The following is a 13,850-nucleotide window of genomic DNA, read 5'->3' as shown; positions in this document are numbered from 1 at the left end:
ATTGCAGGCTCACGAGGTTCGAACGAGACTACCGTCTCACGTTCTGGTCGCCGAGTACGCTTACCCGTACGCTTTCTCGACTAACCTCATAACCAACTACGGATACAGTATAGGAATCTGCCCCTATACTACAAGAAAGCTACACTTTTCTCTTTTTCTATCATTTTTTTTGTTTACCCCGAGCCTACGCCTCCGACCATCGCTGTTACGGTATCGTCGACTTCAGTCAACTTTCGCGAAAGCTGGCCTGGTCACCCACGCTCTAGTCAACGCACTCAGTCGACCTCTCTGGCTCCAAATACGTATGATATACATTTGGTCCCGAACATGGTTATCCTGGTCGCATCTGGTTCCTTGGCTCAATCTGGTTTCGTCCTACGTCTGCAGCGTTTCTGGTCCGGACCTCTACGAACGCAACCTTCAGATTCTGGATACAAACCACTCTGGTGTAGCATGCTAATCCAAGCAATCAATACAGCACGTTCCTTCTGGTACCGTTCTACGTCAAAGACTTTTGGTGGCAACTCGAGGATCAACGATCACTCCCTGTTCTGCCAACGTTTTCGTCCTACAATTGCACGTTTCGCGATCAGTCCCACGAATGAAACCGCTACGTATCGAAAGTGTAAATCCTTTCTAGCGGGGGGCTCCTGTAGTGACCGGCCAGTCTCGATAAGAACACGATTGGAATAATAGAAACAATTATTATCATCGTAACCAATTGTACCAGAGATTGTTTTACTGTATTTGTTTAACTGTATCCGTTTCACTTCTTGTTCCATATACCGCCTGGTTTGGTTCGAGCTTGCTCACGCACTGCTTGTTCGCTTGTACTCTTTGGCACGTCTCGGTATTATTTCGATACCACGAGATCGCCAATAATTATACTTGATCTGGACTAGTAAAGCCTTCTGATTTACGGGCTATCAAGGGAACCAAGTCATATTTGTACGCGTAATCGAATAGTAGTGGTGATCATAGTCCGCCCACGACTCGACATCCACTACAGGTCTGGTAGACAAAACCACAGAGCAAGAAATTATGAAGCTTCTTCTTGAGGAAGTAAAATATTTTGGAATGGGGAAGGAAAAGCAAAGTTGATACTAGTTATCTTGGTTACGTTACTTATTCTTGTCGGGTTAGTGAAATAACACTGAAACTCAATAGAACTGTTTGTCGAGTTAAAAATACCCTACGTGATAAAAATGTGGATTATCAACGTCAATGTTCCGCATCGATGATACAGGGCCTACTGGAGTGTAACCAACCGGGTTACACTCAACACCTCCAGGTTAGAATCTTACGTGCAATACTCTTTCGTCGTATCCAGGTTCTATGGTTAGTTTGATGACTGCTGAACATAACCTAAGGTCAGAAATTTCTTAGTATGAAAAAGTTCGAGAACCAAGTTCGACCAGTACTCTGTGTGCCAGTCCTTGGCATAGTATTGACTGGTGTTAACTAGTCATCAATGGCCTTGACGTGGACCAGTTCAGCGACCTCACTGCCTAACGATTTGAAAAGGGCTGTAGTGATCTACTTTTGTGAAGAGAGCGCGATTGGTATAATGCAAACAATTATTATTATAACCAACTGTAAGTTATTGTTTTAATGAACATGTTTGTTTAAGTGTACAAAAGATTCTTTTCTTCAGTTGCCTGTGACTTTGCATGAGCTCGCTTACGTCGGTAGTTCTGCTTGTCTCGGTATTCTTTCGATGCCACGAGATCTTCAACAAATATTTTGCGGTGCAACCGTCCAAAGCCCTCTGCTTTTTGGTTTACGCAGGGATGCAACTCGATACCTGGCACCTAATCTTCCTGTAATGATGATCACGACTCGATGCCATCTACAGGGCCTTAATATTTTACTGGCTTTAGTGATCTGTCAGGCTGTAGTTGACTTGTGTACCAAACTTTGTCAAGATCAAAAAGAGTGGACGCACGCTAGTCAGGATAAACCAGAAATCGGAACATGCTGTGATCACTCACATTCTTCAATCATCACTGTTCTGCTTTCATAGTATTCAAATTGAGCATCTTTTCGGACCCTACTTATTGCATAGGTCTTAAGGGGCAGTAGACTAACACTTCGAACAAGTTACGGTGGGCTGGTTAGTAGTGTCTAAATTTACGCGCTTATTGATCGCTGGATAATCTGAATACCACGATTGCGGGGTCTCCTCATATTGAAAATGAGTTCTAATCTGGTATACTGTGACATTTATGCTAACTGAAAATTACTTCTTATATTATTCCTCAGCCTACTTGATTTGCAAACACTGATTCCAGTAGTACCTAGCGAGCTGTATTTGACACTAACTCGACAATTCTATAGAATCCTAGTTAGCATATAAAACATATTTCTCCTGATAATCACACTGGTGCCACGTAGGAGTTAGTTCTTGAATAACTGGACCTTAACTCAGGTAGAAGTCACTATCCGTCGTTATAATAGTCGTTTATGTTATTTGCCAGGCTCTACTAGGCTTCCAGAACGCAATTTAATCACTTTAACTTACTGCTCATTTTCTTAATATCGTGCTCACACTTCATATCAAAATCATAAACATAATCAACAAAAGATAGGTAATCGCCACACGCAGTGTCAGTGATTGCCAATATTGTATTTAAGAAAACATTTCATGGCAGGATATATTGGTAATATTTTAAAATCCATACTTTGGATTTAAGATCAATAGGTTTTCATTTACCAGGACGTTGCTTTCATGATTCACTGGAAACGGTTACCACCATTTTCGAACATGGTTTTCGTATACACAACTTCCTCAAGGATAGCCCCAACAGATAAGTTGTAACCAAGTTGTTCCGGTTTTTGGAAGCTCCATACGAAACTCAGCTTACTTGTAACGAGTCAGGAATCCCTGATCAATCTTAAGATTATAATTAGCCTACACCCTGAGATGTGATCATATAGTTTTTGCTCAACTACTCTTCAATCATCTGAAAGTTTATTGGCCCCTGAGATATCTTGACGATTCGTCTGTTTTCTCCTTAACTGTAATTTATAGGACGATACAAACTATCTCATAAACTGAGACCATCATTGCATCTTATAAGTTGCCCGATGGCCACGCTTGAGCAAGTTAGAGAACACACCCGTAAGAGTATCTTTAAGACATAAACAGCGCTAATGAGTTAAACCGTGATCAAGAAAAAAGCTATTGAACGGAAGAATTGGACAAAGACAATCTCTTGCTCCTGTCTGTGTCTAGGTGTCACCGGTTGTGCGAAAAATACTTCACTACAAATTATTGGTAGTCGACTTCCAGTTTTACACTGCCTGGCGATGAGTGGTTTAGGTTGCCAGACCTTACAAGGGTACTGTATAACAGCAGCATTTCTGGAGTCGAACAAAAACACACCTAATAAATTTCTTTGGAGGCTGTTTAACCTTGAAATGATGCTCTCCCGTAGAAAATAATAACAGCAATAAGCTTGATGCTGCAGATGGTTAGATGGGACTCAACTAGCCGTTTAATAATTCCCTGTAGCTAAACAAGGTCATAAAACGATGAGCATTCACGCCATTTTACCGAAAGCAATAAGTGGAATGGCAAGGCGACATCCCTCAATCTGAACACTGTGTGACAAAGAAGAACTTCATATCTTAAACTAATCTTTAGAAAAAATGTCAGTCACGTATTTTTGCATTGAAGGGAATTATAATTGTAGAACCTGAAGAGAATTTATCGAAAAGAATATTCTCCGTTCAAATATTAGTCTTTTAATATGATTGGGATTTTTAAACGATTAAAATGAAAAACTACTTTGATAACATCAAACCATAAAGCTCTACTGATAACATGAATAAGTTGAAATAAATGTGGCAGATTCATAGCGGTTAACAGACTCAGCTCTTCCCTGTGGTGTTATTACAGAAGTTATGGCGGTATATTGACTAAATTCAATAAATTTTAAAGCAATTATTACAGGAAAATGTATGTAAACGGTCTAACGGATTGTACAATAATATATTAATTTAAAAACTAGTATCACAGATACACGTTAAGAGATGTTATGTACAAAAACAAATTCTTTTCAGTGTTTATTTCTGGAATGACAAAATATAGAAAAATAGAAGTGACTTGTAGCGATCAAAAGTTACGCCGAAGTGAACAATGAATACGTAAACAAAGTGCATAAAAACTAGAATAAGGAATCCTCAAGGAAATAACCATTTAGGACCCTTTTTAAGGCTTTACAATTTTGAACATTTACCGTTTTATTAGTCGGCATGGAAATGTTACTAGTTTCACTGATACCTATAGTGTTCCGTCCGTCCACGATTGTAAAAATAAGCTGATTTCACTGAGTAAAGTTTTATAACATTAGAAAATCACTTAACGTTGGTATCAACACAAACTTGAGGATGAATTATCTCCGTTACGCAAGATGTCCTATTTGTCGGGTATCTCAGATATATTGAAATCACAACTAACACGAAACTTTTGGACTTGTACCTAACGAAACCAACTACATAAATAGCCGACTGAATTACAACATCCAATAACTTTTTTTACCTAAATCTTTACTCTGTTTACATAATATAACCACTTTTGAATATGAACAAGACGAATTATTGCTTTTGGACTGTGTAACCTAAACTCAGTAATCCGTTGGCGTCAACCAACACATTTAAACCACTATTTGGGCGTTAGGTGAACAAAATCATTTTTTACTACACTTCCATTGAAAAAGTGAAGTAATGAAGAACATAAGCAAGCAGAAATTGTAGGGATTTTCGCAGATTGTTAGGCTATATTATTCATAAAGAGATATGAATATTTGAACGATATTTCTGTTATTAAGATGCACCACACGTAGAATAAACTTAATACGCATATTGGTCATGTTTACATCGCTATCATACCGCAATGTAAATTATACATTTAATTAGTGCTGAACGGTTAATGAGTTTAATATTACAAAATGATCACTAGTTCACAAATTTTCAATCGAATAAGAATTAAAGGAAATTCAAATAAGAAAATTTTCTTTCCGAAAACTCCATTTACTTAAACTGAACAACCGTATTTGTAGGTTGTCTTTACAAATAGTAATTTAGGGGGGGGGGTTGTATCATTTAATTAAAAGTTATCAACAATAAAAGTCTAAATCCATTGATAATTCTAAACCCCTATTGTGATTTTCATCCGGTGAATCTATTAGTTAAATGGTAGGTTAAAATAATTCACTAAAACAGTTACATGAAAAATTAAAATTCAGTTAATGATTTGTTGAGTTCATTCATTTTCAGGTAGATCCATCATTATCATTATTATTAATATTAGTATTATTATCATCACTATCGTGAGAAATCTAAAGCTACTACTAATGGTAAACATTTTAATTATAGTTTTCTTTGGATGACAAACCTAGTCTTTCTATTTACATAGAGATTATACGACTATAATTTTTATCAAGTTTTCCCTATAAGAATAATTAAAAAAGTCAGTCTGCATAACCATAAAGATCTAGCTGGGTTCGTATGTGATTAGTTAGAAAATGGATTCCACTTTCATACTAATATCTATTAACCACAAACACCAAACAGTCTTATTTTATCTATTAGTTGCCCGACGAATGGATTGGATTTAGTGTTTTCATTTTTGAAGCAAAAACTGTATGCTTCGAAGATAATTGTACTATTTGAGAGAACTGTTTTAATAACATAGAATTCAAAAATACAGGAAAGTAAATTTCGACACCTGATCAAGAGCCTTTGTGCTACATGGATTATAACTAGTCACATTACAATGGTGAATTATTAACAGTCGATTTAAATAATTCATACAGGAGATACAAAATGCGCTTCTAACCACATGACGATAAACTTAGAAATTCAGACTAACCAATCAATCACTTATTCTTAAATATTTTCGTCAATAGGGGTCATGAATTTCCACCACCGATATAGTAATACAAACGCAGCTGCTTCAATTAAAGTAGGTAGAAGGGAGTTTGAACATGTGGTGTATACTGATTGGAATGTGAATAATCCAACTACTAAGAGACTACTTCTGTTAAAATAAACGGAATCATAATAAAATTCTAACTAGTTCTGTACCCTTGCTTTCTATAGATAGATGATATCAAGCTGCTAACCATGTTGCATTGAAATCACTGTGTTTAAAAGATTATTAAGTAATCGAGAAGTGCAAAAATAATTATACTACATAACAGTATAGATCAAAACAAGTTTTCTTATTCTTATACAAAATGAGTTGAATTAGATGAGGAAGAGTGGATTTACATTTTGAAATTGTCTATTCTGAAATACATGTTGTTTTCAATTAAAAAAAATAATTATATGCATGTGTAGTAAACTTACAATGTATCGTTTTCATACACAGTGGAATTGCTAATTTCTATAACTGGTCCAGGGATTATATGACGTACGCTACCAAAAAAGTCTGTAACAAGTACGTGACGTATATCACGTCTAAATAAATCAGATCGAGTGATAACAGTTGACTGACATAATGAGAAAGGGCATAATTGGGACTAGGTTACAAAAATAAAGAAGTAAAAACACAATATAATTAATTTGTATGGATAAATAACTGACTTAAGTACTTTTACTAAGATACATAATCCGCTTCTGAAAAAAGCTAATATGTCTATAGAGTCTATCACAAGAATGTATCGATCGAAGTTACTACAGGTTGTAGAGATACGAGGAAAAATCAGGACGATTAAAAAAACACTATTGGACAGAAATAAAATAAACACTCAGTAATTATATGGTCAAAATAAATGAAAAAAGAAACGTGAATTCGTTGCCAACACTGTAATTTACGTAATGAGACATCCAACCATTGGTTACGACCACTATCAAGATAATATTGAAACAGCTTAAACTGTTCAAAAACGATTTATTCAAATTAGTTTAACTATATACAGACAATCTCTTTGATTTTGAACAACAATCATGTGTCATGCGAAATGACAGTCGTTGATATTGCTCTTAAAAAAATGTAGGACCTGTCATAAATACTAATCTTTTTAGTGTACCATATCATACTTCGGCACAGAGAAATAGAACTAACAGGATGAAAAGCAAAAATTGAATACGAAATTAGCAGGAATAAAAACTAACTAGATAAAACGTAATGAATACATTTGTTGCAGTGAACAATGGTCATTCAATGAAACCAAATATAAAATTCTAAATTACTTACATAGTGATTAGAAATCTACTCGAAACACTGACCTGTTGTCTTATTTGCACTGGTGAAACTTCCACCACACATATAAACCAAGCAGAACTGTGTGTAGAAATGAAGCAATTAAATCACTTCACTCCTTTTCCGTCAACAGACTAACTTCTAATTCCCCCAACACAACTTGTTTCTATTTACCTGTTTTTTTCTTATCAAACTTCATTCCAATATCAAAATCTGTCTTGTCATGATATAAACTCGTTATTACAGTTCATTATTCCTATCGATTTTTGACATGTCTAGGTAAAATTCAAGTTACTAACTACATTATTAGTCATTTTATAAGTATAACATTCTTTGTGCTGAAAAGATTCATCAGCCCTTACGTTTCACAATGATAAGATTGACAACAACCAAAAAGGTTAGTATGGAATAGTACGATAATCATCAATTGTAACGTCGATTGTTTAATCTAGCACATAAAACTATACGGAGTTTTCAGTACACAAACAGAAAGCTATGGTATAATTTAAACTTACAAAATCATACAATGTTCTTTTGCTTGAAGGAGTAACAGACTCCAAAAACTGAAACGCATAATAAGAATATCGATCAGAAACATAGGTTCCGATTTCACGATCCGAATGGAGCTGAATGATAAAATAGTGGGAATATTTTTTGCACAGTATACAATTAGTTGCCAGTAAAATAATGCCATACAAATATGATTAAGTTTAAAATGAAATCTTAATTTCGACCAAATCCAGTCTAGTAGTCTGTATGAAGGGAAATACATTAAAAATTGCTACAAATTTAGTTACAAACACTGATGCTTAGACAATATTGTTAACACTAATCGGATTCAATAAGCGAGGAAAATCACAACCGTATGACAATTACAAAATAACTGATAATTTTATAAACCTAAATTAAATTAAACATGTGTAACACGTATATACAAGTTATGTACTTCAAAGTTCAGAGAGACACTCAAAATATCTACTAACTATTCAATCAAGGACAAAAATTATACTTGTGAAAATCTTAGCGATTGAACTTCAACTAAATTTATCGTTTTGTTTGGCAATCGAGTTTTTGACTCACGCTAGTTTATTGTTTGTTCGTAGGAATACCATTATATCGTAGAATTCATAGCACGAAATACATCCATGATACACCCTAGTAATATTTAAACATTGTTTTCCATTAGCATTTTTTGGTACAGTCGGTTTTTTGCCGGTGGTTTCAGTTCAGTACGTCTTGCAGCCGTTTCAGTTCATAAACCTGCAGGTGCTGGTACTATGTCAAGCCCACATAGGTTATTCTAGCCTCTAGATAGATTAATCTGTTCATTCTCCTTAAACCGCATATTTACCCTTGATTGTTTTATGTAAGTGTATGTGTGTGTATTTCTTATCTTATTCATTACATGTCTTCTGACTATAAATATCGACTAACGCTTGATTAAATCGAGTTGGCTCATTTTCCTTCTCCACTGCGCGTCATTCGGTTTCGTTTCTCTTTCTTCTCTTCGCTCCGTCTCCCTGATTGGCTGATCGGATCAACGATTGCATGAAATATACGTATTCCAAACTTCATCCTCGTATTTTACTTATTTAATTCCATTGTTTATCAACGCGATTTAAGTCGATGATTATATACGAGTATTGGCGACACGTATATTTTGATGGCAATCAACATACGATCAAATCGGAGTCAGATTTAGGGTCACTAAAAGCCTAACTTAACTACCCAAGAAAAACCTATATGGATAATTTGTACGACCGAATGAGAAAAAATATTTCGGAACCTCCTAACCACTAAAGTCAAAATGATGGATTATATTTTAAAACATTCGGTAAGGTGGTAGTCAAAAGGGAACTGTATAGTAGGAAAGTCTGTCAGTCCTAATCAATAGGTAGATGCAAACATGCGTTGAAGCAAGCTAATATTCTGAGTACTGACTAAGACAATTTATATCAAAATGAATGACAAGTAGACAGTGTGTAAAGAATAAAGCTTTAAGTATTGCCTTGAGAAATATCAACTTGAACTCACAGATAATGATTCTTCACCTATAGCGCTGCTACCGATGGCTACTACATTTGGCGAATAAAACAACTTGCCCATTGATTCAGCTTGACATGTATCGACAATGAATAGTAATTCATGATACCTTTTTAAGAAATAAGTAGATTAAGTGATTAATGAGTTGTACAAGAGCATTTAAGCGACATCAGCTTTGAGACATTTTATACAGAAAAACTTAAAACGAATCGTCAAGTTGAGGTATCAGGTGTAAATAATAGATGGTTCTAAATTCTAAGAAGATGAGACTTATTTTGTGGTGTTCACACAAAAATGTATAGCCCCCGAACACACTGGTACGATCGAGAATAAGAAGTGTCTGTCGTCCTCCTCAGAATGCTCTCATTTGGCTCAGCGTACACATCCACTGGCAAGGAAACCCTACTTACTGGCGTAGTTGTGTATAAAACTATCACCCCTTTTGGAGTATTTATCCGGACTCTCATTATGTCATTGTTCGCACTAAACCTAGGTTTCAGTGGCCAACAAATTCATACGAAGATGCCACAGGGTCCCAGGATAAACAAGCCTTTTGAAGCGACAAATGGAGAAAGAATGTATAGTACTTCACTAAATACAGGCCTCGGATAGACAACAAATATCGATTTCGAGACTTTTTAAAGATATCTAACCCTATTTTTTGTTCGATCTACATTAGTGTGCGAACGTTGGGGGCCAGTTTGAATGGCACACATGGTTTTAGAAAGGCTGGTTCAGAATTCGTGTTTGGTAGTAGCCTTCAACTCTCGACCAGCCAGTGATTTGAGATCTTTTAGATTAAACAGGATTCCCATCACAGGAGAGCTGCTGTATGAGTTGAGAAGTAAAAAAGGAATACACAAAGTGGGGATAAAAGGGAACAGACACGTGACGCAACGCAAAATAAAAACGAATGTTACCGGACAGCTGTGAGTATACTGCATGAGAATGAGAATTGCATCGAACATGATTTTTTAGAGTTATAATCATCATTGGATTTGTGCCCGAGTGCCCAGATGGAAGATGGTTTTCTAAGGAGGATACTCTACACAAGTTGAGTTAACCTTGATTAGTAGAAAGTACTCGTAAGTTACTAGTATTTGATCACAGATGCCTTAGAAATATTGCTCGCATCCGCTGGGATTACCGGGTAAGTAATAGTGAGGTTAGACACAGGGTATTAGGGAATGATGATAAATCAGTTGATGAGGTTGTAAATCTTCACCAACTGAGATGGTTGGGCCACGTGTTACGTATGCCTGAACACCGATTACCACGACGCGCAATGCTGACTAGTGTAGGGGATGGTTGGAAGAAAGTTAGGGGCGGCCAAACCAAAACGTGGCATCAGAGCTTGAAGTCACTAACTTCTAGTCTGAGCCATGTTAGTAGATGCAGACTACTAAGTTGGGGTCCGCGTGACTATCGTAACCAATGGTTGGTGATTCTTGGTGATATGGCACAAAATCGATCACAATGACGTAGGTGTATACAATTTTTATCTTCCCTTAAACCTTGAGATTAAAATTGCTTCATATCTGTCTTCCTTCCTATACTATATCCCTATATACAATCTTTCTTTTATATATTACTACCATTGAAGTGACCATTTCTCTGAATTTGGTGTTCATCTTGTTGTACTGATGAGGTATGGCATCTTGGACCGATGCGTATATGTGCCTGGTCCAACGTTGTAGCTGACTGACTGAACAAACTCAAGATCTCGATAGCACGAGATTTTAAGACCCAACTATTTGGAAAATCACGAGAACAGGTCTTTGAAATAATCCTGAAATTTAGTCTGTACTTTGATAGGTTACTTCTGAGACCAGTAGAGGTTTACTGACGTCTGAGTACCCAAGTTTGTTAACAATTGGGAGGAGCGATTCAAAGTTCTTCAGACTACGACACATCAGCCATCCAACCGAAATTATTACAGACTTATAATCGTTTCTTGTGATACTCTGCAGGCTTTTAGGAGTCTATCACTTTGAATATGTAAGTGTACATATGAAAGTTCTACTTCTACGTCATCGATACAAATGTTATCGAATAAACAGCTATAAACATACAGGCATTTATTATGAATGTTTATGAAATGGCTGATAGCTTCAACTAATCGGTAGTGAGAATGATAATTTTTGAGGGGCTAATAGTTTCATAGGTTGTATATGAAGTAAAAATTAGTGTATATTTGATAGCCAGGAACATAAACAGTATGTATAGACGACTAATTTGTTATTTACGTGGTAGTAACACCTCTAATGACAGACTTCTACATAATGATGCTGTTTGCAATAAAACAACCAGTCGAACTTTCGGACATTAAGCAGGGTTAGTCGGATTGTTAAATTTAAATATCAAACTCATAAACTTAGATTAGCACAATAGGCAGGCACAGAAAAGTGTGAAATTTTAATTCCCATTAAGCCATAAATTAGACCGTTGTAACCAACATATAATATAGTGCCGTTGAAAAGTGTGGACTTAATTTCGTCAAGTTAAAAACTGCTAAATCCAGACTCACCTACGTTTCTGCCACATCTGTTCAATCGCATCGGCCAATTCACTGTTAGAAAGCTCATGATCATCCTGAAACTTAAGGAAACCTTCACCACCATGGCCTGAGGCGGGAATTAAATTTTTTAGGTAATACCTGTCATATATATTAGGATATTACTGTGCTCGTCAGTATTGAGGCGCTTAGAAGTAGGTGTCGAAGGAGGTAAACGCCCAGTTAATACACGAATGAAGTTTTCTACAGTAACTTCGTAACCACGATAATCAATCTCTATCTCTTCGCCATATAAATTTACACGACTGTAAGGGTTGTTGAAGATTGTTGCTAAGACCATAGTGACAAGTCAAATATCTTACCTGGTCTCGGATTTCTCGAGCTACAACTTGCATCATCAGCCACCATTAAAATAATACGGCTTTTAAGATAAAGAAAATATAATAAGCAATATAATACCTATCCGGTATTCCAAGGCGCTTGATACTTCGATAAATTGAAAGGACATTGCTTATATGTCGATAGTTGAACCAGAACCGCGAAGTATCTACAAGGACAGCCCAATTTGATGTGTGTCTTCCGTACGACAAGCTAATACTTGACTATGAAGTAAATTTATACGTTAAGTAGCCAACATACCAACAAAATGGAAAAGATATTGTAACAAGAATTCAACAAGCACCATCTCATTCCGAAAAGGTCTGACAACTTTCAAGACAGGCGCAAGTGACTGGCCTTCTAGGTCAAACGGCTTTACAATCATTGTCACATTGGCCACGACAAGTGTCGAATTCGGCTTTAAGCGGTGAGTTCGAAGTATTTGTTTTATATCTCTTTCAGAACCTTTTGCTATCAACTTAGTTCCACTTATCAGGCTGTCCCAATCTCATACTTGTGTTATTTCTGATTTTTGTCTGTCGCTTTCATTATTAAATGTAAGCGCTTGTCCATTCACATGAGGCTCATTTAGACAAAGTCTTCAGCAATGAAGATAGTAGGTTGGTGAACCTGTGGTAATTTTTACAGTTTGTTTTCGAGGGAAGTTCTAGCTTCGCCTTAGAAATGTTCACTGATGGAGCTGATTCTGTTTGTTCGGGTAAGGTGTTACAGTCACTGACCATGCTGTTGTCGTAGAAGCGGATGTATTCTCCTAATATTTTTTCATGTCTCATTCTCCTTGCTCATTAATAACTGACTGCTACAATCCTATCTGGGATAGTTGTGAGCCCGTCTAATAGAACTTGGATGAGCCTACTGACCGAGATTCAATATGATACTTTAGATTAAATTTCTTACCCTATAGATCCTTCATTACATCGAGTGGTCAAGGACTGGAACGCCTTATCCGAACAAGTGGTATCAACCCCATCAGTGAACATTTTCAGGGAGAAGCTTGACTTTCACTAGAAGGCAATCTGTCAGGATTAACACAGGTTCATCAACCTATTATCCTTATTACTGAAGACATCATATGACCTCAAATGTAAATCATTGTCTGTTTACTCCAGACTTTCCAGAAGGTCGACGGTAGTGGGCCAACTTTCCTAAGACATTCTTTCAACTGTTCATGAGAACATCACACGACTGTTTTTGTGGTTGCTCAAACTTAGGACTTCTTGCTGACAACAACAGGCCTGCATTTCCTTCCGGTTTATCCACCGACCTTTTGTGTATTCACAGGCCCGTGGATAACGTGTTTTCAGGCATTCGTAGTTATAAGCGTATCTGACTATAATTGATTATTGGAAGCTAAACTTACACATGAGATCATCTGATGTTTACTAGACGTCTCAAGCATTTGCGAACATCTTGATACCTGGACTACAACAGATATTCTGTAGAGTTAGCATTTGACTTTCGGAAGAATGCTTTTAAAACATGAGACGAAGACAGCACTATTTTAGTAAGACTTATGGTAGACTGTACAGCAGAAATGTCAGCGGCTGCCAAGTCCGTAACACAGGTATGCCCATCATACGTTCCGTATATATTTTTGAAGGCTATCAACGGTCTCAAGATATCTCTATTTTCTTACTTTTAAAGGGCGTTCCTAACTGTTTTTCTACGTCCTAGAATGTCTTT

The 13,850-nt window shown here is 36.5% G+C and overlaps 1 protein-coding gene across 1 annotated transcript; it reads right to left on the bottom strand.

Annotated features, from left to right (window-relative positions):
- Positions 1 to 6,350: 6,350 nt before the first annotated feature.
- On the bottom strand, positions 6,351 to 12,176 carry Smp_011230 (glycosylphosphatidylinositol:protein transamidase (C13 family); the record flags this gene model as incomplete). Its single annotated transcript, XM_018796250.1, has 6 exons — positions 6,351 to 6,527; positions 7,726 to 7,836; positions 9,245 to 9,362; positions 11,781 to 11,877; positions 11,910 to 12,098; positions 12,131 to 12,176. The coding sequence occupies 6 exons, from the start codon at positions 12,174 to 12,176 to the stop codon at positions 6,351 to 6,353; spliced, it is 738 nt and encodes a 245-aa protein (XP_018650482.1).
- Between the last annotated feature and the right edge of the window lie 1,674 nt (positions 12,177 to 13,850).

Source organism: Schistosoma mansoni, chromosome 2 (assembly GCF_000237925.1).
Source record: "Schistosoma mansoni strain Puerto Rico chromosome 2, complete genome".
Classification (NCBI taxonomy): domain Eukaryota; kingdom Metazoa; phylum Platyhelminthes; class Trematoda; order Strigeidida; family Schistosomatidae; genus Schistosoma; species Schistosoma mansoni.
This window is presented reverse-complemented; position numbering and strand designations above follow the sequence as displayed.